We start from the raw sequence: 26,466 nt of genomic DNA on the forward strand, positions 1-26,466 counted from the left end.
CCTATTAGATATTTCACACTGGGTACTTAAGGCTCAACATGTCCAAAACAGAACTCAGTATCCTTTTGCCAAAACCCATTCCTTTTCTGAACCGCATTACTATTGAGAGCACCATCCTTTTAGGCGTCCAGATATCATTCTCAACTTTTCACTCTCATGTACCCCACACAGCCAAGCACTTGTGTAAAGGCTAAAATTCTAGCTATGCTGTCTAAAATATCTAATGCGTGGTCGCCAATAAATTATAAGCTTTAGCAAGAGTTAGACTTTTAAGCATTTATTAAGGAGAACAAGAATTTTGTAAAGAGAGAGAGAGAAAGGCCTAGATTCCTCTATCTATTAAAGGGAGAGAGCATTCCTAGCTCCGCTCTCCGCCAGAGTCCACAGAAAAGAGAGAGAGTCAGAGCGCCAGGCTCCCCCTTCTTCCTCCCACAAGCAAATGTCACTTCCTGATGCCAAAGAAAAGACGCATGGTCTTGCCCTCAGAGACCTTTACCTCACAGCGGAGCTTTTCTACAGTAAGTCTCCAGCAGGTGGCGTCATTCCAATCGTTACACTTGACATCTCATAATTTCAATCTTCACAATCTCTCTCCCATACATCCCTCCTCCACTCACACAGCTATTGCCGTAGATCACTCTGATCACCTTTCACCTCAACTCATACAAATCACTGCTCCGATTCATCTTCCACTGAGTCACCAAAGTGATTTTCCTAAAGTGAAGATGTGACTTGGTTGAGATGAACTTCAGTGGCTTCTTCTTGTCTCCAGGATCAACTATAACCTCCCTTTATTTGGCATTTGAAGCCACTGACAACCTTTCCCCCTCCTGCCTCTCTAGTCTTCTTACAAATTATTTTCTACCATATACTCTCTGGCCCAGAGTGACCCACTTGCTGCTCCTCAATCCTGCTCTGGTAATTTTGCCCTGACTGTTCTCACATGAATACTTGGAATGCTCTCCCTCCATACCTTTTGTCTGTTGGAATTTCCTTCTTGGTTTCTTTCAAGAAGCAGCTCAAACCCTACTTTCTGCTGTAGGCTATATATACCTGATGCCCCAAGGTGCTAGTGTCTTCCCACCTGAAGTTACCTTGCATCTGCTCAGTATCTTAAATAGACTTACCGCATGTTTCTTCAGTTCAATGGTGAGCTTGAAGGCATCTACTGCTTTGCTTGCCTTTGCATCTCCATCTCTTAGTATATTGCCCATTCCAGTAAACACTTAATAAATGTTCACTGATTAACATAACATTTCCCTTTTTTAATTCATACCACACTCTAGGTCTAGGATGAATTTTGAGTGGTCAAGGAAATAAGCTGTTATATTTGTTTTTATTAACCTTATTACCCCTACATAATCATCGCTAATTTTCTTTTCATGTAAAGGACAAATTTATTCACTGTACCACTGTGTTTTGTCTCAGTGTCTAGTTCATTTATTCTGAGTATAACTTAACAAAGCAAAAAAAAAAATATGTCACAGCTTCTTAAAAAGCCAGATAATTTAAATTTCCACTGTAATAAATGTTGTGATTTTTATTTTTTAAAAGCTTTTTACACATTTGGGCGATTGACTTCTTTAAGGTGATTTTCACACTGAAGAAAAACATTCTTTAGTGATCACATTGAGACCTTGATTTATTTTCCTTTTCATACATTGGCCAGAACTTTTGTTCCTTTTGCTAATTATACCAGTATGATTTCTTCTGTTTTCCTGTAGCTCTGGTGCCCTATCTCCCTAATGCTTCAATAATTTCACAATCATACTGTACTTAGTACACCTCACTCATTTTCAAAGCTAGAATGTCATGTTCCTTACAAAGAATGATTTCAGAACAAGCTATAGAAGCAGGAGAAATTAGACACAAAACAAAATGCATTTTAAACTTTCCCAATTGGTTTAAAAAGCAATCTTGAAAATGACTGAATAAATTCTCTGATCAATGGTCACTTCTCTTTTACTTCAAGGCTTTGTTTTTAAAAAATGTAGACTGTGGACGAATGACATTTAATAAACTATTTTTCTTGGTAAAGTATATTTAAAAAGGCTTCTTAAAAAAACACACAAATAAACAACACCGCCACCACCACGAAGTTAAGCTTTCTCATTCCCAGGTCTCTAAGTCAAAAGTACAATTTATCAAATTGGAATAGTGCTGAAAATGGAAGGCCAATTTACCTGTTTACCTTCTCACACAATAAACAACTTGTTGGTCACAGAACAGCTTAGCTTCTTTAGAGCTGGAATACATACATCTTACTTCTTTAATGAGGTGAGAAAACATAATGCCGGGGCACAGGCAGACAAGGACACCAAATTATCACGCAACTGCCAAGTCAGCAGTTGTTTTTCAGCTTGGACTTCTTTTTTCTTTGCTTAATAAGGAATAAACCCTCCTCATCATCTACTCTTTTTCTATCTCCTTTCTTATACTTCTCCCATTTACCCCTTTTGGAAAGCTCCCCTCCACTCATCTTTTGGTGATGGTGGCCTAAGTGGGAGGAGGACCTATGAGATGAAGAGTGACTTCTGGGTCCTCTGATAAAGTCTTCATCCGCATCATACCACTTTTGGACATCCCTCCTCGATTTTTTTTCTTTGCTTCTACTGCTCCAATTGCTTGTTTTTGTTTTTCGGAGATATTTCTTTTTTTGATGCCATTTGTGGTCTTCCTGTACGGTATGTCTCTTCTTTATTTCATGGTAGGGACTCCTGTTTGTTGGTTCCATTTGGGGTCTCTTGACTGGTCTTGGAAAATATCCATTTTTTTGAAGCTCTGGAAAACATAAGTGTTTTTTGCATATTCAGAATTTGGAGAAACCCACTACACCATGTAGGCCTGTAAATAACCTATAATCTGAAAGGCTGTGAAGCATAAAGGGATGGCAGGAACTCATGTGCATTAGAATCATAGAATTTTAAGAGTTGGAAAGGTATATCTAAGGCATCTAATTGAATCCTGACCTGATGAATGAATCCCTCCAACAAAATGCTTGGCAAGTAATTATACAAATTTTGTCTGAATATTTCCAACATTTTTTTAGATAGGCTAGGAAGTTTTTCCTATACTGAGTTGAATCTGCTTCCTTTGTATCTTTTATCATGGTTTTAGCTTTCAAAATATTTTTGGGGGGCGGCTAGGTGGCACAGTGGATAAAGCACCGGCCCTGGATTCAGGAGTACCTGAGTTCAAATCCGGCCTCAGACACTTGACACTAGCTGTGTGACCCGGGCAAGTCACTTAACCCCCATTGCCCCGCAAAAAAAAAAAAACCCCAAAAAACCCAAAACAAAACCAAAATATTTTTGAATTTGAACCTACTGGCCAGTATAGTAATGATCCTTCCCATCTTTATGTCATTTGGCAAACTGAGAAGCACAACTGTGCCTTCAAGTCACTGGAAAAATGTAAGTCACTGGAAAAAAGTCTGAATAGAATGGGGTCTAGCAGAGGCCTCTGAAACAAGCCCCAAGAAAACTTCCTCTGGGTGGATAACGGGCAGACACCAATGTACAGCTGCTCCATCAGTTACAAAATCACCTCAGTATAACTTATGAGCCCATATGGGAGGCTTCAAATGCCACAATGACATACAGATAAATATCTAGAGAATTTTCCCAATTTACTGGACTAGCAACCTTGTACAAAAACAAGATGAAGCTAGTTTGGCAAAGTTTATTTAAAGGTGCTTCTTGGGATTTATTCTTGATGAACCCATGCTATCTCCCAGAGATCTCTGCTTCTCTTTGTTAGTATAAGTAAACCATCAGTTTAGCCTATTCTAGAATTTTCCTGGTGGCAATAACCTACACTTAGTGAAATCTAACTTCTTTGTGTTTTTAATACTGGGACATTATTCTAAAGGTCTCTATTAAGGTAAAAAGTCACATCCTCAATCAATCAGTTAACAAACATTCTTTAACTATCGATTATATGCAGGTATAGCTTTACATCTTATATAAGGTGTATCTTTATAAAGATAAAAACGAGAGTCCCTATAAGCTTACATTCTATTGAGGAAAACAACACATATAGAGATAAAGTCAGTATATAACTATGGGGGTGGGGGAGAGAAGGGATTAGCAACTGGGAAGCAGGAAAGGCTCATATATAGGAGGTGGCACATGCTGGGGGGGAAAAAGAATAATTTTAATTGAGCAACATGGTGATGTTATATCCCTTATTTCTAAAACTGAAAAAAATCCATCCATTTGATATTTAGAGAATGGCGTTTCATTCAGGTGGTTCTAGCTGGCTTTGCAAACACAGGTCGGAGTAGTGTTCATTTTAACTTGCATCCAGCTCTGGGCATGGAGTCAGAAAGACCTAAATCTGGTCTCAGACACTTCCTAGCTGTATGACCCGTGGCAAGTCACTTAACCTTTCTCAGCCTCAGTTTCCTCTTCTGTAAAATGGTGAGGATCAATCACCATAAAGCTTTTAGCACAGCCCCTGGGATATACTGTAGAGAGCTAGAGAAATGCCTTGAGGCAGAGCTGTCACCTGTCCTTCAGGAAGCCTCTGGACACGTCCCCACATGACACTCTGAACCAAGGACAGATTTGGGATCCTAGAACTGGAGGGTGCCTGAGGATTCCTTTTGTGGTGGTAAGAGTGCTGCTGTGGTGACTTCTCACAGGGATTTCTTTTAAAGATGTTTGTCAGGCCCTGGAGGAATGTTATCAAGAGCCTGGTGTTAGGGAGAGCAGGTGGAGAATAGGAATGACCATGCCACGTTACAGAAGGAGTCAATCAAAAACCAGATGAAAGCTACTCAGTGAAGGGAAGAGTACTTGAGAACTGAAAATGAACTACAGAAAGAAAAGCATAAAACCCCAAACTCAAACCCAGGAATGATTATTAAGATTAAAAAGCCCTGCAGATCACAGGGAATGCCATGGTAGAGTTAATACAAAATAATGACATGGAAGAGCTGAGAAATAATTCTTTCTCCATATTCACTAAGCAGAGGACAGGGAGAACTTAAAGGAGGTCCAAAAGGGAGCATAAAAGCCTTCTAAAGGTCCAGAAATAAAGCACAAAAAATCGAAACAAGATGTTTTGTTTTGTTTTGTTCTGTTTTTGGTACTGAAAGAATGAAGGACGAACAGAGAATAGATGCAGACACCCCCTCTTCCTTTTGGAGAGGTGGGGGACTACAGGTACAAAACAGTGCAGACATGGTCAGGCACAGTCACTGCATCAGGTGTTGTCTGTGTAAATCTAGAAATGTCAGGGATTTAAAACAACATGTACCTAACGAAGCATAATTAAAGTGAGAATGGAAGGTGACTTCATAACGACTAGGAAGTATATGGATGGCTGTTCTGGACTGCCAGAGAGCAGAACCAGGGAAGATGAGCTTACACTCAGAGGGATTTAGGTAAAAACAAAAACAAACCCTGAAAACCCCCACCTTGTTATTAGTGAGAGTGACTGACCAAGCCACATAGGGAGGCAGTACTTCAATCTCCTCATGCTGTCTGAGAACCAAGTAGGTGGCGAGCTGCTTGGCTAACCTAGCTGGGGAGGTAATGTGACAGCCCGGAAAGACACAAAGACATGGAGTCTGGGCTCTGATTCTGCTTCTAATACTTAGTTCAGTGCCCAGGGTTAAGTCACTTAACCTTTTCATTTTGGAGCCAGAGTTTCCTCATCTGAAATACAGGCTAATACATCCAGTAGGCACTAAATCAATGGTGGCTATTAGTACTATTTTGACAACAGAGTGGACTGGACCAGGTTAAGTTATTATAGTACTAAGATTCTGTTGGCAAGATACCCGTTTGTTCCCATGAAGTAAATCGTTGTTAGTTACAGACCTTAAAAAAAGAACTTACTTGTAAAGAAAACAAATTAAAACAATATTGTAAAACTTGGGAATACATAGACTATGGTCAACATTTTTAGAAATGTACTCAATTGAATATTATGGAGAAGCCAGTATAATACAACAAAATGGAGATCAAAATAGCTCCAATTACTTCTCTAATCACAAAGGGGCCTACTTTTACTAAATCAATGACATAGACACACAGAAAGTATTATCAATACATGCAAAGAGACAACAGGATTAGAAATTTAGAGCTGCAGGGGATCTCAGGCATCTTTGCAAAAACAATTCACCAAGACACCCCTTATCATACCTTCTACTTTCCACTGTATTCTTTGCTCTTGATCCTGGATGTCATGCTCCTTATCATAGTAGTAGATGAATGGTACTGTTGGAAATGTTCCACTTAACATTCGTCTTTCTGTGCACTCCTGAAAATTATATTTAGTGTTAAAACTTTCAAGAATTGATGTAGAAATTAATGTTTTTTACTAGCTTATAGATGGTGTAAACAAAAGACAGCCAAGCACCTACTATCTCCCAGCTACATGGGAGTTCCCTATGAAAGTGTTCTCAGGATACATGTGTGAAAGCACCTAAGAGGTGAAACCACACCATGGCCATTTTGGTACATCAGTCAAACGGAGAGGGCATAAGGCTGATGTCTGATACTGAGTGTGTTGTTACAATGAATTCAAAGTAGGCTGGTGGAGTGACATATCACTAGGCTTAAGTGGATTTGATTCTGGGGCCTCTACTAGCTATGTGGCTTTGACAAGTCACTTCCTTGGGCCTCAGATTTATCTGTAAAGTGGAGATCATATTTGTAAAACATCCTTAGAGGACCATTGTAGTCACATTACACAATATATGTAAAGTGCCTTACTCTTTTATATGAATGCCCATTATTATCATAAGCTCTTTGCAGGCAGGGACCATTTTGTGTTTGTATTTATTTCCCTAGCACCTAGCACTTAATACAATATTCCATAACTGGATTATTACTTAGGATGATCACAATTCACTTGAGTCATGGTGATTACTGTTGCCATCTACTTGGTGAATTAGGCCTTGCAAGTGTATGGTCAAATTCACTGTGGGATCACAATTTATGGTATATGAGAAATCTACTAATTAAATCTACTCTGATGAGATCTCCATGATTGATTACTTGGCGTTAGGCATCTTTTAAAAATTTCCCTGCAGCACTCCATACTCCTCCTCAGTCTCTTAGTTATAGTTATAAGAATCCCAGAGTTGCAAGGGACCTCAGAAACTAGCCGCAGCCTGTAAGAAATATTCACTGCACCATCTTCAGTGAGTGGCCATCCAAGCTTTCTCTGAGGTAGAGCCCAATACATATAGATATACAGTTGTTCCACTCTGGGATGGCTCTAATTGTGAGGAAGTTATCTCTTTTACCAAACCTGAATCTGTCTCTTTCCACCTACTGCTCCTAGGTTCTATCCTCTGGGGTCAAGCAACAGATTTAATTCTTCTTCTTCTTCTTTTTTTTTTTTCCCCAGGGCAATGAGGGCTAAGTGACTTGCCCAGGGTCACACACAGCTAGTAAGTGTCAAGTGTCTGAGGCCAGATTTGAACTCATGTCCTCCTGAATCCAGGGCCAGTGCTTTATCCACTGAGCCATCTAGCTGCCCCCCAATATATATAATTCTTATTCCATGTGATAGCTCTTCAAATACTTAAAAAACACTATCAAATTCTATAAGGTCTTCTCTCCTACAGGCTTAAACGTTCCCAGTTTCTCCAACTGATCCTCATATGGCCATAATAGTCATCTTCCTCTAGATACTCTGCCTTATCCAGCACCCAGTACTGAACAAATTATTCCAGGTGTGGTCTCACTAGGTGAGGATATAATATCATCTCCCTCAAACAGGCCTTTTAACTTCTTTATGCAGTCCAAGGTCCCATCAGCTTTTCTGACTGTCATATATGACATTCATTCTACATTAGCAGAACATTAAAACCTAAAAATCTTGTTCATAGGAACTGATATCTAGTCATGTCTTCTGCTTTGTACCAAAGCAAGTGAAGGTGATTTTTTTTGGACTCAAATGTAGGAATCTACATTTATTTACCCTCATTAAATTTCTTTGTCCAATCACTCCAATATTTGAGACCACTGAAATTTTCCGAATTCTGACTATGTCAATCATTCCTCTTAGCTCTGTGCCAATTGCAAATCTGGTAAGCATCTAATTTGTGCCTTTTTCTAAGCCATTGACAAAAATGTTAACCAATAGTATCCCAAGCACAGATCCCTCCCTGGGGTGTTCCATGAAGAACTCTTTTTGGGATTACAACAAAACACGGATGACTTTGGGTCAACAAGTTCTGCCTGGTTCACATCTTTGCATTCTGTCCATGAGGAACTACTGGGTTAGTGAGACTGTCAAATGCTTTGCTAAAACTGAGTACATTTTTTATATATGGCATTCTCCTGATCTACCAGTCTAAGAGCCCTGTCAATGAAATAAGGTTAGTCTGGTATGACCTGATCTTAATGAAATCATGTTGGTTCTTTGTGATCACTGTTTTCATTATGGATATTCAATACATTCCTATAATAATTGAGGTCAAGTTCACAGGTTTATATGTGCATACATATTCTTTCCTTTTTTGAAGATCATGACATTTGCCCTTCTCCAGACTTGGCACCTTTCATATTCTCTATCTTATTCCAAAAACCACTGACACCGGCTCAGAAATTACATCTAACGTCTTTTTTTTTTTTTTTTTTTAGTAAACTAGGATGTAGTTTGTCTATACCTGGTGATGTGAACTCATCCAAGACTGCTAGATAGTCACCATGTCCCTAGTTTTCTTGGCTTTGAACTCCTTATTAGTCAATTTTGTTCTTTTCAGTGCAAAGATCACACTCTTTTGCAAATACCAGAAGTAAAGTATGACTTCAGTGGTTCAGACAATGACTCTATCTTCTTTGAGATTTTTCCTTGTCCCCAATATACTAAAATCTTTACCTTTCCTGCCAGCTTTAGCTCATTTTGGAGTTTTAGCATTCATGTTTTTGGGTACTGGACCATGCCACACATTCTTTGTCTTTTGCCCTTGTTTCTCACTTCTGAACACATTTTTTATTTTATCAATATCTTTTGTTTTTATAAAACCTTAATTTCTTTTTTTTAATTAAAATTAAAAAATTTTCTCAATTACATGTAAAGATAATTTTTGAGTTCCAAATTTTTCTCCCACCCTCCCTTCCCTACCCCATCCTGAGGCTAGCAAGCAATTTGATATAGGTTATACATTACAATCATGTTAAACGTATTTCCACATTAATCAGAACAAAAGGAAAAAATCCAAGAAAGAATAAACAATAACGATAACAAGAAAGCAAAAACAAAAGTGAAAAGAGTATGCTTCAGTCTCCATTCAGACTCCATAGTTCTTTTTCTGAATATGGAGAGCATTTTCCACCATAAGTCTTCTGGCATTGTCTTGGATCGTTGTATTGCTGAGAAGAGTTAAATCTATCATGGTTGATCATCAACACAATGTTTTTTGATACTGTGTACAATATTCTCTTGGTTCTGCTCATTTCACTCAACATCAATTCATGTAAGTCTTTCCAGGTTTTTCTGAAATCCATCTGCTTATGATTTCTTACAGCACAATAGTATTCCATTACACTGATATACCACAACTTGCTTAGCCATTTCCCAATTGATAGGCATCCCCTCAATTTCCAATTCTTTGCTACCACAAAAAGAGCAACTATGAATATTTTTGTATATGTGGGTCTTTCCCCTTTTTTATGATCTCTTTGGGATACAGACCTGGTGGTGGTATTGCTGGGTCAAAAGGTATGAACAGTTTTAAAGCCTTTTGAGCATGGTTCCAAATTACTCTCCAGAATGGGTGGATCAGTTCACAGCTCTACCAAGTCTTCCAATTTTTCCACATCTTCTCCAATACTTTTCCCTTTTTGTCATATTAGCCAATTGAATAGGTGTGAGGTGGTACCTCAGAGTAGTTTTAATTTGCTATTCTCTAATCAGTAGTGATTGAGAACATTTTTTCATAGGCTGTAGATAGTTTTAATTTCATCATCTGAAAACTGCCTGTTCATACCCTTGACCATTTCTCATTTGGGGAATGCCTCAAAACCTTAATTTCTCCAAATTATCCTTTCCTTCACTCCCTCCACCTAATCCCTAAACAATTTCTTATAAAAAAGAATAAAAGAGAGAAAAAAAAAGTTGACTATGTTTTATAACAGACTAAGCTGGTTGATGACTTTGTGTAATCACACAGAACTACAGAATCTGAGAGTTGGGAGGAACCAAACCATAAACAAAGGGAATTCCCGCTATAACATCCCTGACAATGCTGTTCAGCCTCTGCCAGAACAGCCTCTCCATGTGGTCAGCCCCATTGTGGACAGCTGTAAATGCCAGGAAGTTTTTCTCAAGCCTTTTCATTTCTTTCTATTGTTCCTGGTTCTCTCTGAGCCAAAAAGGACAAGTCTAATCCCTCCTTCACAGAACAATCCTTTGAACACTTGAAGATAATAATCAGCTCCTAAACCTCTCAACTTTCTTCCTCAGGAGAACATCTCCATTTCCTTCACCTGATTCTCCTGTGACTAAGACTCAAGAGCCTTTCCAGTCCTGCATGCTCTCTCCTTGATGTTCTTTAGCTCATTAATGTCCTAGAACTGATCACAATTTCCAGATTCTGTTCGACAGGGGCAAAGTATAGTGAAACTATCACCTCTCTATTCGTGTTCATGGAGATGAAGATCACATTAGTGGTTTTTTTTCTGTCATGTCATATTGCAGACTGAATGAATTTCTTCAGTCATTTGCAGCTGTATCCAACTCTTCATGACCCCATTTGGGGTTTTCTTGGCAAAGATACTGGAATGACTTGCCATGTCCTTCTCCAATTCATTTTTACAGATGAGGAAACTGAGGCAAACAGGGTTAGGTGACTTGCCCAGGGTCACACAGCTAAGAGGTATCTGAAGTTACATTTGAATTCAGAGAGATGAGCCTTCCTACTTCAGGCCTGGTGCTCTATCCACTGCGCCATCTAACCACCCTCCTAGTGAGCTAACAGTCCACTACAACCCACAGATCTTTTTTAGAACTACTACCTAACCTTGTCTTCTCCATCTTGTACTTGTGAAGTTGATGGCTTGAACTCAAGTGAAAGACTTTACATTGATTTCTACTGAATTTCATCTAATTAAGACTTGGCTCAATGCCCTAGCAAGATCTTTCTGGGCACTGACTCTGTCATCCAGTGCCTTGTTAGCCATCCTTTCTAGTGTTTGATAAGAATATCATCTATGCCTTTATTCAAGTTACTAATAAAAATGTTAAACATCGTATCCTGATTCTGCTCACTTTCCTCTGCATCAGAGTTCATAAAGCCTTTGCAGGTTTTTACAAAGTCAGTGCCTTCATTTCATATGGCACAATATATTTCATAACATTTTAATACTGTACTGTTCTGGATGGAATTTATCTTTCTATCTCTTAGATTTTGTTGGCAATATGTAGAAGTGGTAAAGTTATTAAATGTTTCAATTAATTTTGGTTAATTCTCTAAGATTCTCTATGTAGACAATCTTATTACCTCAAAAAGTGATGCTTTTGGGGCAGCCAGGTGGCACAGTAGATAAAGCACTGGCCCTGGATTCAGGAGACCTGAGTTCAGATTCAGCCTCAGACGCTTGACACTTACTAGCTGTGTGACCCTGGGCAAGTCACTTAACCCTCATTGCCCCATCCCACCAAAGTGATCCTTTTTACTTATACTTATTCCCTTGACTTTTTCTTTGACACACATCTAGCATTTCTAACATTGCTAATAATAGTGGTGATAATGTGCATCCTTTCTTTACCTATGACTAACCAGAAAGGTCTCTAGTCTATCTCTATCAGATATAATGCTGGTTCTTGGTTTTTAGATAGATGTTATTTACCATATTAAGGAAAAATAAATTTATTTCTATGTTTTTTCAGTAATTTTGAACAGAAATCACACACACACACATACAAAAGGAAAATGGCAATTGTTAGAGGTACTGTGAGTAGAAAGATGCACTAATCTAAGTGTTCTTAACTTAGGATTCATTGACCCCTCATATTTCAGCAGGTCTGAAAACTTGAATGGAAAAAAATAACATCTTCATTTTCATTAACCTCTAACTGAAATTTACCATTTTCTTCATTATGAATAAACACCTTTGTCTCCAATATATGGATTTTTCTTTTTGCCTTTTCCTCCACTTTACTTCAAACTTTTGCTATACTATCACAATAATAACTTCTTAATTTAAACTAAAAACCACTGGGGCAAAATTCTGGAAAGGGGGAGGGAGAATGATGTCACAGCCTGAGATACTGAGAAGGGAGGACACATGAGGGCAGGGTCCTGACAGGGCTTTTGAAGCTGTTGGCTGCTGGTAGGCCATGCAATGGATCTTGAAGCCATATGGCCTGGGAACAGAATGGTTGGCAGGCTGTTTGGGCCTGTACTAAGGACGTACCATGAAGAGCATATGGGGAAAGCCAGCACCAAAGTAAGCACCATCTGTATGGTGGTGCCTGGACAACTTGGGAGTGTAAACCATCCATGAAATTGGGATAGTACAGTTTCACCATGGCTTCACCTTCAATGTCTGACAGTCCAATGGGCAACATGGGCTAGTTTTCACAATATCCTTGGGGACAACAGTCATGGTCTCCTTGCCAGTATTTTTCTAACAATTAGGTGATGCCATTGTTGTGCAAGTCTGTCCTAAGCATGAATTTGTCTATCCAGCATCTTGGCCACCTGCTTGATCAGCTCACTCTGGCTGGGGTTGTCCTTCAACTTCTCATCAGGTTCCAAGTCAAGGATCGTGTCTCGTGCCATAGTTAGGCATTTGCTCATTGAGTCCTGTGCACCCATCCTGGATATAGTCTTCACCCACCTCAAAGGAGAATTCATTGTCACAAAGCACCCAGAACCACATGATCCATGATGTTTCTTTTGAGTGATGCATGTTTACCTCAGCAGGCTGCGGTTGGTGAGGGAGACAGGGAAGTTCCTCCCAGGGGCAGCAGTGGTGGCAGCAACAAAGCTGCGCAGCAATGGCTGCGACCTGACCACAGCCAAAAAAGCTATGGGCTGCAGTTCAGAAGGTTATTAATGATTTCCATACATATAAATTTCATTTTAGGTCTTCTAACATTATAGGAATTAGGGACTAATTTCTCCATCTTGCTACTGGCAGAGGGTGCTTGAGCAATAACCCTTTAGTGTCCTTCCTTATCACTTAGCACAGTGTCTTGCACATAATAGGAACTCAATAAAAATTTGTTGACTTGAAATGCATGAATAAATTGAAGGAAAGGAACATTCCCAGACATTTTGCTAGACTGATTTCTTTTTGGGGGGGGGGAGGGTGAGGCAATTGGGGTTAAGTGGCTTGCTCAGGGTCACACAGCTAGTAAGTGTCAAGTGTCTGAGGCTGGATTTGAACTCAGGTCCTCCTGAATCCAGGGCCGGTGCTCTATCTATTGCACCACCTAACTGCCCCACGCTAGACTGATTTTTGCTATATCTGGATCATATTTGGTACAGATTAATCCAGTCATTTGTAGTTATATTATACAAAAATATCTTACAAAGTCAAATGTAAATTATTTTTTGATTATCCACATCACTAGTCTTTTCCATCAGTATGGAAAGCCTATACTTGCTCATATAAATTATTTTCATATTACCTACTATTTTGGATTATCTACACCATTGCTTTTCTTCCATTGTAAATTTGGATAATTGAGAGTTTGCCATCTCCGGTATGAGGATGTCAAGTTCATATTATAAATTTAAAATTACCTAATCCTAGATTTCCAGGGATAAATGTCAAAGACTCATAACAGATTTTTGTCTTCATTAACAGATAACAGCACATATGACTGAACATAACAGTTTAATTTTCTTTTTAAGTGAGAAAATAAAATGGCAATATTTCATCCTTTTGAAGCCCTGCTTTAAAGAGATTACTACTCAAAAGCTATGCAAGTATGATTTTTAAACAGCATTCCTTAAGTGAACATCAACCTGAAAGTTTACTACCATGGATACTGGATGAAAAATGTAACAAGACAGAACTGGTAAATTAAACAAACAAGACCTAGAGGAGTTGAATTCTATCTATTATAATATACTTGGAGAAGTTCAGGGTCTTTCTGGGGAAATCTCAAGGGGACTTAAAACACCCTGATGAATTTTCTTACATTTCAAATAGGTCAAATGCAATCTTAGAAATGAAAATTCTAAATTTTAAACAGCACAGCAGTGGTAGCCAGAAAGACAATTAACTTTGGCTTAGAAGTCATATGTACTATCTTTCTATGGGTGTATGTCATAAGGGTTAAGCTGTACAAGGTAACAAGGAAAACCTAATATTGAAACTTCATCTAGAGAACAAGAAGATAACAATAAACTTGATCGGCTGTATAACATTAGTACTAGGTACTCATCTGTGAGAACTCCATGACATTTGTTATTACGATAAACATAAACGTACTGTAACTTTCATGTAAAACATTTTTTTCTTTTCCTGGACCTGTGATTTCATTTGCATAGGGAACTCTTGGAGAGGAACTTCCTTTACTAATTAATGCACATTGGCACTTTCTTTGCAATTTATAGTCTTAGAGAACTGTCTGGGTGCACCTCTGAGAGGTTAGATGATCTAGTCCAAGGCTTCTTAAACTTTTTCCATTCGTGACCTGTTTTCACCTGAGACATTTTCACATGATCCCAGGTACAGAGGTATATAAAATACGTATACATAACCTTTTGTTGCCAAATTTTTCACAACCCCCACATTCAGTTATACAGCCCATAAGGGGTTGCGACCCACAGTTTAAGAAGCTTTGATCCAGTATAGAAATGCCAAACTCAAATAGAATCTGATCCCTGAAGGCCACATATTGACTTAGAAAACAACAAATTAACATTATTTATGTTGTAATGTATTTTAAACTAATTTCGTTAAACATTTCCCAATTGTATTCTAATCTGGCTGGCTATACTTCAGAGTTTGGTTGGGGCACAGGCTAGTCTGACACCTCTCTGTTCAGGTGTTCCTGATCTGATTCCAACTCTGAGACTGATATCTACTATACTAAGCTTTCTCACAAAACTTTAATATGGTAAAGATAAGTGCTGCTTCATCAGATCACATCCAATCGCATTCATCTATGTTCAGTCTTACATTGCTTACATCGCATTCATTTATTCAGCATGAATGTTGTTTGAGATGCTGAGGATGAAAAGTCAAAAAAGAAATATTCCCTGCCTTCAAGGAGTTACACGTCTATGACATAATTATTTGCTCACAACTTAAAACAAGAAGAGAACACTGAGACTGCATAATGCCACTGTGTAGGTGATATAAACTGAGATATCACATTTGAAAAGAATTTTCCAAATTGACAGCCCACAGCATATATTTAAAGTTGCACATTCCTTTTTTTATGACTCTTCCAGCTACTATTCCAAACAAATGGATTTCGTGATGACCTGATCATGTCATATATAAGTAACATTCAGGTAGAAAATATTAAACTTACATATCCATAATGGCCTTTCCGAGAGCAGTTGTAGCAGTATACTAAGGCTGATCGTCCCAAATAGGTCTTTGGCCTCTTGGGTGGTCCAGGTTTGGTCTGCAACACAGGTATTTGTGAAAGTTCTATTTTAGTAAATTCCAAATCTTAAAACAAAAGCTTGCCCTTTTCAACACAATTTTTATTAAGTGAGGGGAGAACTCTTTCGAAGTGGCAGTTGTGCAAATTTCTGCTGGGGATCCCAGTTACTATAAATGTGAACTATTATCATTAAGAGCTGTTCTTGCAGTATTTATGCTTATGATATGACAATGTATTCTCAATTAAAGTATTACCTTTGTACCTTAACACAACATGGAGGTGAACCTGGGTTCTTATTCCATCAGACTGCAAGGTCATGTAGCTTCCATCAAGCTGCAAATATTGGGAGTATTGGGCCTGATAAAGGATTATGTACCTGCTTGGATTTGGGCTAATGGAGGGAACAGTTCCCACATTCCCATACTGAAGAAACCAAGAATCTTTTTATTAATGCTTACAATAATGTCTGCATATGTTTCTGGAATGAATGATTAACTTTTTAATATAAATTGATTCCTTCCCCCATTACATGCTAAAAACCAATTTTTTTTTTACCATTAAAAAAAGTTTTGAGTTCCAAATACTATCCTCCCTCCTCTCCTCTCCCTGAGGCAGTAAATAATCTGATAGAGGTTATACATGTGCAATCATGTAAAACATTTCCATATTAGTCATTTTGTACAAGACTCAAAAAGGAAGGAAGAAAGAAAGAGAAAGAAAGTGAAAATCAGCATGTTTTAGTCTGTATTCTCTGGAGGTGGACAGTGTACTTCATCATTAGTCTTTTGGGATTGTCTTGAATCATTGTATTGTCGAGAGTAGCTAAGTCATTCACAGTTGATCATCATACAATATTGCTGTTACAGTGTGCAATGTTCTCCTACTTCTCACTTCACTTTGCAACCGTTTGTGTAAGTACAGGTTTTCCTGCTTGTCATTTCTTATAGCACAATAATATTCCATCAGAATCCTTTATTGATCTTGTTTAGCCATCCCCAATTAATGGGCATCCCTTTGATTTTCAATTCTTAGCCACCAGAGAAATAGCCGCTATAAATATTTTTGTACAAATAGGCCCTTTTCCATTTTCTTTTGGGATATCTTTGGCATATAGACCTAGAAGTGCTATTGCTGGATCAAAGGGTATGCACAGCCCCATAGCTCTTTGGGTATAGTTCCAAATTCCTCTCCAGAATGGTTGGATCTTTTCACAATTCCACCAATAGTGCATTAGTGTTCCAGTTTTGAATTATTAACTTCTGATATCCCTATTCCTTTCTTTCTGAAAACAGCACCAATTTTTCTATCAATACTGGTGATATTTTGAAATTTTCCTTTTCATCTTTCTTCATTTGTTTGTGGCAAACCTTTATAAATGGATAGGCTATAATCTTTTACTTTAAAATCCCTTGCCTCTGCCCTATAGCCGATCACACCTTGCCAGACTCCAACCCTGGATTACAACCACCATCCACCTCCTTCACTTTTATTCATGTACTGTTGAAAAGAGTACTGATTATTTACTTATCCACCCCCCCCCTTATCCCCTACCAACCTCTCCTCCTTCCAAACTATAATTTTATTTTATGTAGTCTCAAATGGGCTTTCTCTCTACACACCCACACCCACACATTTACATAGATACAGATATAGTTTCCTCACACACATATATTTTATCTTATAGGAAAGGGATATAAGAGAGAGCTCTAATGATGAGATTACAATGACTTAAAGGTTTCAAAATGTTGGAAGAAGCCTCAGAATTAAAACTCTGAGGAAAAGAAAAAGGAGGATAAATTATATTTCCTGTATTCCTACTTGATTGCAAAAGGATCCCAATGGAAACTAATTTTACTTATAAAGATATTGTTTAACAGTATGGAGGGCTTTGGTAATGCCAGTCTACATTTAGTAGAGGGAAATCTCAAAGTGGTCAGGAGAATAATGAAGTAAATTTAAGAAGCTAATGTGATCTTGGGCTGCATTAATGTATTATTGTGTCCAAAGTGAGAAAAGTAATATTCTTGTTGTTCCTAACCATGGGTCAAGGTACATCTGGAAAATTGTCTTCCTTTCTGGATACCACATTTTAGGAAGGATAGTGAAAAGCTCTAGTATGTCCTGGAGTTCCACAAGGAACTAAGAGCTGAGAATGATATCGTGGGAGAGCTGGTTGAACAATCTGCAATATTTAACATGAAAAAGAGGGGACTCAGAGGAAGTAGGATAGTAGCTTTGGTCTTACCAATGAAGCAATGTGTCAGGAACATTATATATACCCAGTTATTCTCCTGAACAAATGGCAGTTCCTAATGCCTTCTTTCAATACTTTTTTCAATCCCTACCCACCCTTGAATGTCCATGTTCACCATTTATGAATAGTATACAAAGCAACTAGTAGGCATTCTATATACATGTGGTTGATAAGCTTGTCTGGCCAACAAACATGAAAGAAAGGGAGAAAGGAAGGACTTTTGTGACCAGGGAATGTATTGGTGTGCAAGAATTGGGAACAGACAATACACCCAATACTCTGATATCTTCACTACATCTACAAGACAAGTTGGGTGCTCTGGAATGCTTCATTAACTCTTTCAGGTCACTAGGATGCTGTAAGAAATGACTGTTTTTGTATACCAAATGATCTGAACAGATCAATCATGTACTCCCACAAGCACTCAACTTTCCCAGAACGTAGTTTATGTATTGGGAAAATCTTAAATAAACATGTGACATTCAGTGTCAACAGAAACTCAGTTGTACAGAATCAGGAACAAAGATACCCTTTGCTAAAGATTTGTCAGCATATTTGACCATGTTATACCTTTTATTTACAAAGGGTGATCTGGTTCAAAACCCTCAAGTTTAACATCACTGTTTATATATGCCCCTGGATGAAGTGCAAACATTTGGCTGTTCATTCATCTGAATAATGTCACCAGTGAAAAACTTCCATTATTGCTAATAAAAAATAGCAGCAGTATTTATATTGTGCTATGAGCTTCCAAACTGTTTCACAATAATTAATTAGTAAATGACATGACAAATGCTATCTCCATGCTCTCTTTTTAATAAACTATCATGCACTAGGCACTCAATGAGAATGAAATGAAATCAGCATAGATCTTACCTAATTAGAGAACATCTCCGTATTAGAATACAGTATTGAAAACTCAGTTAATGATTTTCAGTGGACAAGTTCTCATACTATGTTCTAACAAGACTCCTCAGGCTTACTGAATGTCTTTGAAATATAAGTTTGTGTGACTTTATACTTCTGCCTCAGGGCTATGTCTTTATTTTTAATTAACAGAAAATGTCCAATTTATAGGGATGTTTAAATTGATTAGTTCCAGTTCAGACTACAATTACACATATGTCTACAGCTTACAAAAGTTAAATACAAAGGAACAATTAAAAAATATTTTAGGTTCAAAGAGTATATCTAAAGAGTATTTATTATCCAATAGGTGGGTACCAAATGAAGTATTTACGAAAGCAGGGGCCTTATTGTCATAAAATTTGGGGGGGGGTTACAGGCATTTAAATAATCTATATTTGTAGGGTGATATCTTGGAGATTACTTTACTATCAATATATAGAAGTAATAACTTGGTAGATAGCATTACCTATGAAAGGTCCATCCCCATCTGCTATTCTTGCTGAAAGCTTTTCATGCCCCAGTAAACTCAGTAAATATCAGAAGATAAAGCATAAGCCTACTACGCCACGGATTTACTTCTAATGTCTCCTCAAAGTGCAGCCCGATGCAACGATTACAAATGATTTTCTTCTAATGTCATTTTACATAACCCTTTTTTCTGCATGAGTAGTTAGTGCCGAATGAATGAATGAATGCCATTAAGACAGTTAATCATTATCTGGGACAGTGGCCTTCCTCCCTCCTCAACTAGGAATCTCCATGACAAAGGCCAAGAGACCAAAACGCCAGGGCTGCCTCAGTGTCCTATTTCGAACAGTAATTTTTTATGTAAATGAACCTGCTGGGCAGCTCCTTCTGTGACCTTGAGATGCCCTTATCTAAACTGACTTTGATCCAATGAGGCCTTGAATCTGGTTGAAGCTCATTACTACCTAGGATATGCAATCAATTTCACTAATTAAAGAAAATTTTCTACTCTAAAGAGCACAAAACAGATTTATTTTTACATCCATTCATATGGTTTAAAGATTAGACTATATGTTTTTATTAATTAACCAAGTTTGTCATATGCAAAACTGCAAATATAAAAAACAAAAACCAAGACCTAAATTTTTCCCACTCAACATAAATTATATATACAGTCAAAGGTGATGTTACGATAACAAAGCTTAAATTACACAGTAGAGTTTAGCTCTTTTTAAAACTTGTTACTATACTAAGTACCCAAATTCTTAAATAGGTATGATTTTCATGTCTAAGAGCGGCCTTATTATTTCAAAGTATTTCTAAATCAATTTATTCTTCTAGTGTCATCTACTATGTGACATAAAATGCAAATATTTAAAAACATCTGATGCAACCAGCTTACTGAGCCACTCCAAACCAAAAGCTGAAACAACCTACAGACATGGTTTTGACAACTGAATATAAAGAGTTGCAACTGCCTACTAGCATTTAGCTATTAACCAAGGTCACATACAAATCTGCTTATAGTTTTCAGACTATATATATAATACACTTATTTTGTTTCTGCCAAAGAATATTGCCTTTTCCCTCAATTACCCACAAAACTGGTCATACTAATGTTACATATTACATTGGCTTTGTGAAGAATAAATTTAGGAGTATCCTCACACCTCAGTAGTGGGAAGGATAAAGAAGGACAAACTTCAGAAGGTAGTTCACTCTTTATATGGGAAAAGAAAAGGAAGGGTGGTCCACCAAAGCCATTTCTGTGGGTTGTAAAGAGGACAAAGAACAACTAACACAAGATCTCTCGGCTTTACTTTAAATTTCCTTCCTACTATAGGGTTTTAGTCCCAATATTTGCAATAAAGAGTGGCTGGGCATGTAACTATCCAGAAGCAAGAAACTTTGTGTTGTGTTTTAGGTCTGTCCAATTTTTTCACAATTGCTTTTGGACAAAGCCTTTACCTTCTGTACCTATCTTTATCAGGAAAATAGTAATGATTTACTTTGCTCTATAAACATTTAAAAAAAATTAGCAAAAGACTGTGGAAGGTATTAAAGTTTCATTTTTCTTCTCAAGAAAAAAACACCACCAAAAACTAAGTTGTATTCCAGTGGATGTTACACATTATTTTCTCCATACATCAAAACCTTCTGTTGAGAGCCATTGTACTAGTGTCATACACATAATATTTTATGTGATTTAAAAAAAACCCAACCATGTCATGTACCCTACAGACTCTCAATCCATTGGGTAATTCCTTAATTAGGCAGATTTCTGAAACATGTATTATGTACACAACAGACTGGAACGTCTCCTTTGGAGCATTTTCTAGTCTATCGGGTGATTACATCATTAAGCCACACATGCTACGTAGAACAAATTCCTTATGAAAATTCATGAAAAAAATGTACAGCATGTCATTAACATGCAGAAGTCATATATAATTTTGATATTTTGGCTGATTTTTAAAAATCCATATGAAACAATTAGATAAAACCACATAAACATTAGAAAGGTGTTGCTGGTAAAAAAAAAAGAAAAAATGCTAGAAATTATATTTCTCATTGTTTGGTTAGGGGTTATTTATTTTACTAGATGATGTGTTATTGAATGGAAATATTCATTCTAAATACAGCAGAGTTGCTTTATTGCCTTGATATTTGGCACATACAGTTAAATCTCCCTTCCCCCCACAGGGAGATTCAAGTTCTAAAAACCAAAGGGCTAAAAATTGTAAATGACCACAGTGATAGCCATTATGGTTGTTATTCAAGCTACAACATTTTAAATATATATGTCTTCTTTTGTATATATACAAGTGCTATCAGTGTGAGATTGTGTGTTTATATCTTCAATCATACAACACACTCCCCTAACACAGAACAGATATCAATTGCTGTGCAAATCCTACTGTTGAAGATAGATAATTATTATTTTTTATTTCTAAAGTATTAAAGCACCAGACAAAATCTCAAAAAGTACGTAATAGGAAATGAAATATGAGTATCTGGTAATGTGCAACACAGGAAAGGAAATATTAAACATTAATTTTTTTTTTGGTAGAAGAGAACAAAAATGAAAATCTCAGTAAGTAGAGAACAATGAACATATGCAAGACAGTAGGGATAACAGTAATTCACTCTCTGAATGCTCCAAAATCTTCATGGCTTAAAAAGCATCCCAATTTTCTCCAAAGGTGGTGGCATTTATTCACTGGCCCATAGCTAATTTTACATGGAATGCAAAAATGTTAGTTTAAGTTTAATTTACCACCCTATTTAAATATTTCCAATGTAGAGCTCAAACTACAGAGCTCTCCTCTGTCGATTTTAATTTTAAAGTAAGTTAGCAAAGGCTTCCTTCTTAATCCCCCAGAGACTACCTACATAGTGACACAAACGCCAAATTTATGACAGCAACATAAATGCTCTTCTTAAGTAATATGCAACATTAAGTGAAATCGTTTCCTGGAAAGATATTATAGGTATCTATATTTTATTTGCCATCTTAAACATATCTGGGTCTTTATGACCTTATTTTTAAAATGTATTTCCTTTTTATATTTCCTGGTGCAAATGGACTGCATAAATAAGCAATGTGCTATGAGGCTTCAGACTAGCCGATAAACCCTTTCAATTTTCATGCCAGCTTCTTCTTTTGTAATTCAAATCTGGCTGAAAACTGGCAGCTCTGAAAACTGAAACAAGCGCTGCCACAAATACCTTGTAATGCTATCGACCTTGTCTGCCCATGCAGTGAGAAAGGGGGATGCGTATGTGTCTGCAGTCATCCAGATAACACAACTCATTTTTTTGGGGGGATAACAGAAGCCAGCCCCGGACTGTGCACCCAAAGCAGTCATTACCAGGCAAGCCGGAGAATAAGTCTCTTCAAAATACACAGCGCATTTAAAAACCATATACAAGGCTCAGCCACTGCTTTCATTACCAATTTTAATTTAGCTCCTTCAGTTTGCCAGCCAGATAAACTCTTTAGTGCTGTTTTTTAATCTATTTGCCACATTTTATGTTTAAGATTATAGTAATATGGGACAGGAGAAGGAATCACTTTTAGGGGAAATAAAGAAATAGATCCGTTTATCAGCGCCCATCAGAAAGTTCATTAATCAGCCAGGCTTTGTGCCCTCTAAATTGAAAGGTTAAATAATCCTCTCAGGAATATTTCTCGGCCCCTCCGCCAATTGTCCAGAGAGGAGCTGCCATTCACAGCACTCGGGATCGGTGACAGGGTATTTTACCACTGTTTGGACCTCAAACAATGATGGACAAATGGCCTGGTTTACAAAGAAACCTTTTAGTACATGGATAGAAAAGGACCACAAGCTTTGAAGCCTGTGGAAGGATGAGGAGGGCGTGGAGAAAGGATGTGGGGGGAGGGGATGAGAAAGGAGGAAAACACACACAAACATGTGTGTGTAAATCCATGTATATTTTATCTTAATTTTTATTAGCGTGACTAAAACGTGTATATTAAACATATATAAAAGATGTACACATAAATGATGTATTCAAACACTTGTATACATTTTGCATCAAACTGTATACAAACCTACTAGAATTACTTGTAAAATCACAGAAGATAGATTAACCAAACAAACCCAAGGGTTTTCATTTTTAATGTTATTCTAAATGACACAACTTTTATTTTCTTTAAGTTCTGCTTACTCTAATGAAATACTCTTAAACATAAGACACAAAAGCTGGAAATAACTTACCTGTGCAAAAGGCAAGAATAATTGTATTTAAATATGCTCAATTTTGTCTGCTATTCTCAGAATAAACAAATATAAAATAAAAATACTGGTTAAAAGAGCGCAAATCATATACTTTAAGAAAACATTTAAGTTCTTCACTCCCTTATTTGCTCCAATTTTAACACAGCTAAAGGAACCCAGAAACATTCTACAAAGATCTAACATCATAAGATCTTCCCAGGAATTTTGTTGGTTTTTGGCTTTAGTGATGTATAGACATTCATGCACTATTAAATATAAGACTGAAAGGGTTTTACTTGAAGTAGAATATCTGAGAAGTTATTTTTTCTTATGTATACATAGCATATTAAGATGATTTATTATATATGCCCTGTTCTAGGTAGGAAGTTTTATTTATAATTTTTTGGTGGTAGGGAAAAGGATTAAGGTTAGAACATTTTCCAGGAACCAAAGATTTACATGATTCAATCTGCTTATAAGTAATTATCATTTTCAAATGAAATACAAAATATGCTATTCACTTGTATTTTCTCCCCAAATTATCCCAACACATTAAAAAAATAGTACATATTTTACATGGCCTTTTCCATTTAAAAAGGAGGTGGTCATAAAGATTTCTTTTTATGTTATTGGATAAAATTATTAGTCCTTATAATGGCTCATAAGATAAATCAAATAAAGAAAAAAAATTCAGTTTTTTTTTTTGCACTGGAAAACTAAACCTGAACTTCACAGAAAACGAGTCTATTTTTCAAAATATCTTTCAGAAATCTCAGTGCCAAGTTAACTGTCTTTTTCTTCTCTCTAACAGAATGTAAGCTCCATGAAGGTAAGGGCGGTTTCTTTTTTGTCTCTGTATCTCATGAAGAGCAGAGCAAGCACTCAATCCCTCGATCCCTTTTCCTAATGAGATGACTTCTTGCCCAACTCCAACCCCTGCATTATCCCTTCTAACTTCCTCCTTTGCTCCCACTCAGGTGTTGCTGATCAGAACTGAAAAGAAATGCTGAATCCACGCCAGATAGGGTCCACTACAAATTTATGCCAGCCAATCAACAAGCACTTATCAAATAGCTATCATGCACCAGCCACTATGCTAAGGTCTAGGTATATAAAGAAAGGCAGAACCAGCTTCTGCTCTCATGGAGCTCACAATCTAAGTGGGGAGACAAGAGGGTAACTTGGAATAACCTCAAAGGGAAGGGGGAAAAAAGCTCTCTGTCCAATGAATCACATTTTAATTAATTAATTAATTAGAAGAGGGAGACAAAGAAGGAATTCTTGCAAAAGGTGGGACTTTGGTTATAAAGGAAGTCAGGGAGGCTTTCAGGCATGGAAGAGTTGCCAGGCCTGAGAGACAGTCATTGAAACTGAATGGAGTTGGGAGATGTAGTGGAACAGCAAAGAGGCCAGTGTCACTGGATCACAGAATACAAAGAGGAGTCAAGTGTCAGAAGGCTGAAAAGCCAGGAAGGGGCCAGGTTGTGAAAGGCATTAAAAGTCAAACAGAGATTTTCCTATTCGATCCACTGAGCCACTGGAATTTACTGAATAGCGGGGTGATACAGTCAGACCTCCACTTTCGGGAGAACATTTCTACAGCGGAGTGGAAGAGGGCTAATCTCAACTGGTCCTTCACTGCAGCAAGGAAATCTTCCCAACTGGTTTCCCATTCTGCTCACCACAGTGGCTGTTCCAAAGTTTGTTTTTTTTCCTGTCCCCAAGCTTCCCAAGTCACCCTCTCTCACCATTTTCTCAGCTAAAGAATTTTCATCAAATAGATTGAGGCAAAAAAAAAAAAAAGATTGAGGCCATTCATCAAGAATTCCTGGTTCTCTCCTCTGCCTCATCTCAAAGCACCCAGACATTTTTCTTACTCTTTCTTCTTTTAATCTAGTCTCCAATGAGAGGGGCCCTGCTGCTTGCCAAGGTCAACACTTTGAAAGAAACCCAAGATTTCACCCCACTCCTGTATTCTTCAGCAGATTTGCCCTCACCATCTCCACTCTAATTTCCAAGCTATCCCTATCAGTTCCTTCCTTGCTGCCTCAAGTGCCTTCTATCCTTAAAAAATCCTTCACTAGATCCCACCACCCTTATCTCTCATCCTGTATTTCTCTTCTCAGCTAAATTCCTCAAAAAAGCTGTTAGCTTTGTGCTTCAGTGGATAGAATGGAGTCAGGAAGACCTGAGTTCAAATCTGGCCCTAGACACTAGCTATGGGCAAGTCATTTAACCTCTGCTTTAGATTCCCCAACTGTAAAATGGGGATTTCAATAGCACTTCCCTCTCAGGGTTGTTGTGAGGATTAACAGATAAGATTTGCAAAGGACACATGGGTGCTTAATAAATGCAAGTTCCCTTTCCTTCCTCTACTCAGTGAGTTTGTTCCACTTTTCCTCACTCCCTTCTAAATTTTCTGCAATCTGGCTTTTGATCTCATTATTTAAATGAAGCTGCTCTCTGCAAAGTTACTAATAGTCTCTTAACTGCTAAATCTAATGGCTTTTTCTCAATCTTCATCCTTCTCAACCTCTCTGGAGCACCGGACACTTTCTCCTCCAGCTTACTCTCCAATAGCTCGGTTTTTGTAATTCTCCTTTCACTCGGTTCTCTTCCTATTTTCTCTTTTGCAGGTTCTTTCCCGTACCTTTAGATGTCCCCCAAAGCTATGTTCTAGGGCCTCTTTTCTTTTGATATACACACTCTGTAATATCATCAGCTCCTATGGGTTCAATAATCATCTCTATGTGGATGATTCCAAATCTATTTAATCTGCCCTAATTCCTAATCTGAGATATATTACCACGCCACCTACTGCAGACTTCAACACGCCCAAACAAAACTCTTTTCTCCCTTCCCACCCCTTCTTCTAAACTTCAAAGGTACCTCCCTTCTTCCAGGTTCATAAACTTCATGTTATCCTCAATTCCTTACTCACTTGGACACATCTAATCAGTTGCCACATCTTATATTTTCTTCCTTTATAACATTGCTTACCTATGTCCCCTTCTTTCTATGATACAACTACCATCCTCCTTCAGGCTTTTA

The 26,466-nt window shown here is 37.6% G+C and overlaps 1 protein-coding gene and 1 pseudogene across 2 annotated transcripts in view; both read right to left on the minus strand.

The window, feature by feature from the left end:
- Positions 1–484: 484 nt before the first annotated feature.
- Positions 485–26,466, minus strand: part of ZCCHC7 (zinc finger CCHC-type containing 7) — a 283,186-nt gene continuing 257,204 nt past the window's right edge. For both annotated transcript variants that reach the window (XM_043978572.1, XM_043978571.1), the window contains exons 7-9: positions 15,466–15,561; positions 6,153–6,270; positions 485–2,781 (exon numbers count right to left, since the gene is read on the minus strand). In XM_043978572.1, coding sequence (XP_043834507.1) covers positions 2,342–2,781; positions 6,153–6,270; positions 15,466–15,561 — 654 coding nt within the window. In that variant the 3' untranslated portion in view covers positions 485–2,341. The remainder of the gene's footprint in view (positions 2,782–6,152; positions 6,271–15,465; positions 15,562–26,466) is intronic.
- Positions 12,223–12,887, minus strand: LOC122737255 (annotated as a pseudogene).

This window comes from Dromiciops gliroides, chromosome 1 (genome assembly GCF_019393635.1).
Source record: "Dromiciops gliroides isolate mDroGli1 chromosome 1, mDroGli1.pri, whole genome shotgun sequence".
Taxonomy (NCBI): Eukaryota; Metazoa; Chordata; class Mammalia; order Microbiotheria; family Microbiotheriidae; genus Dromiciops; species Dromiciops gliroides.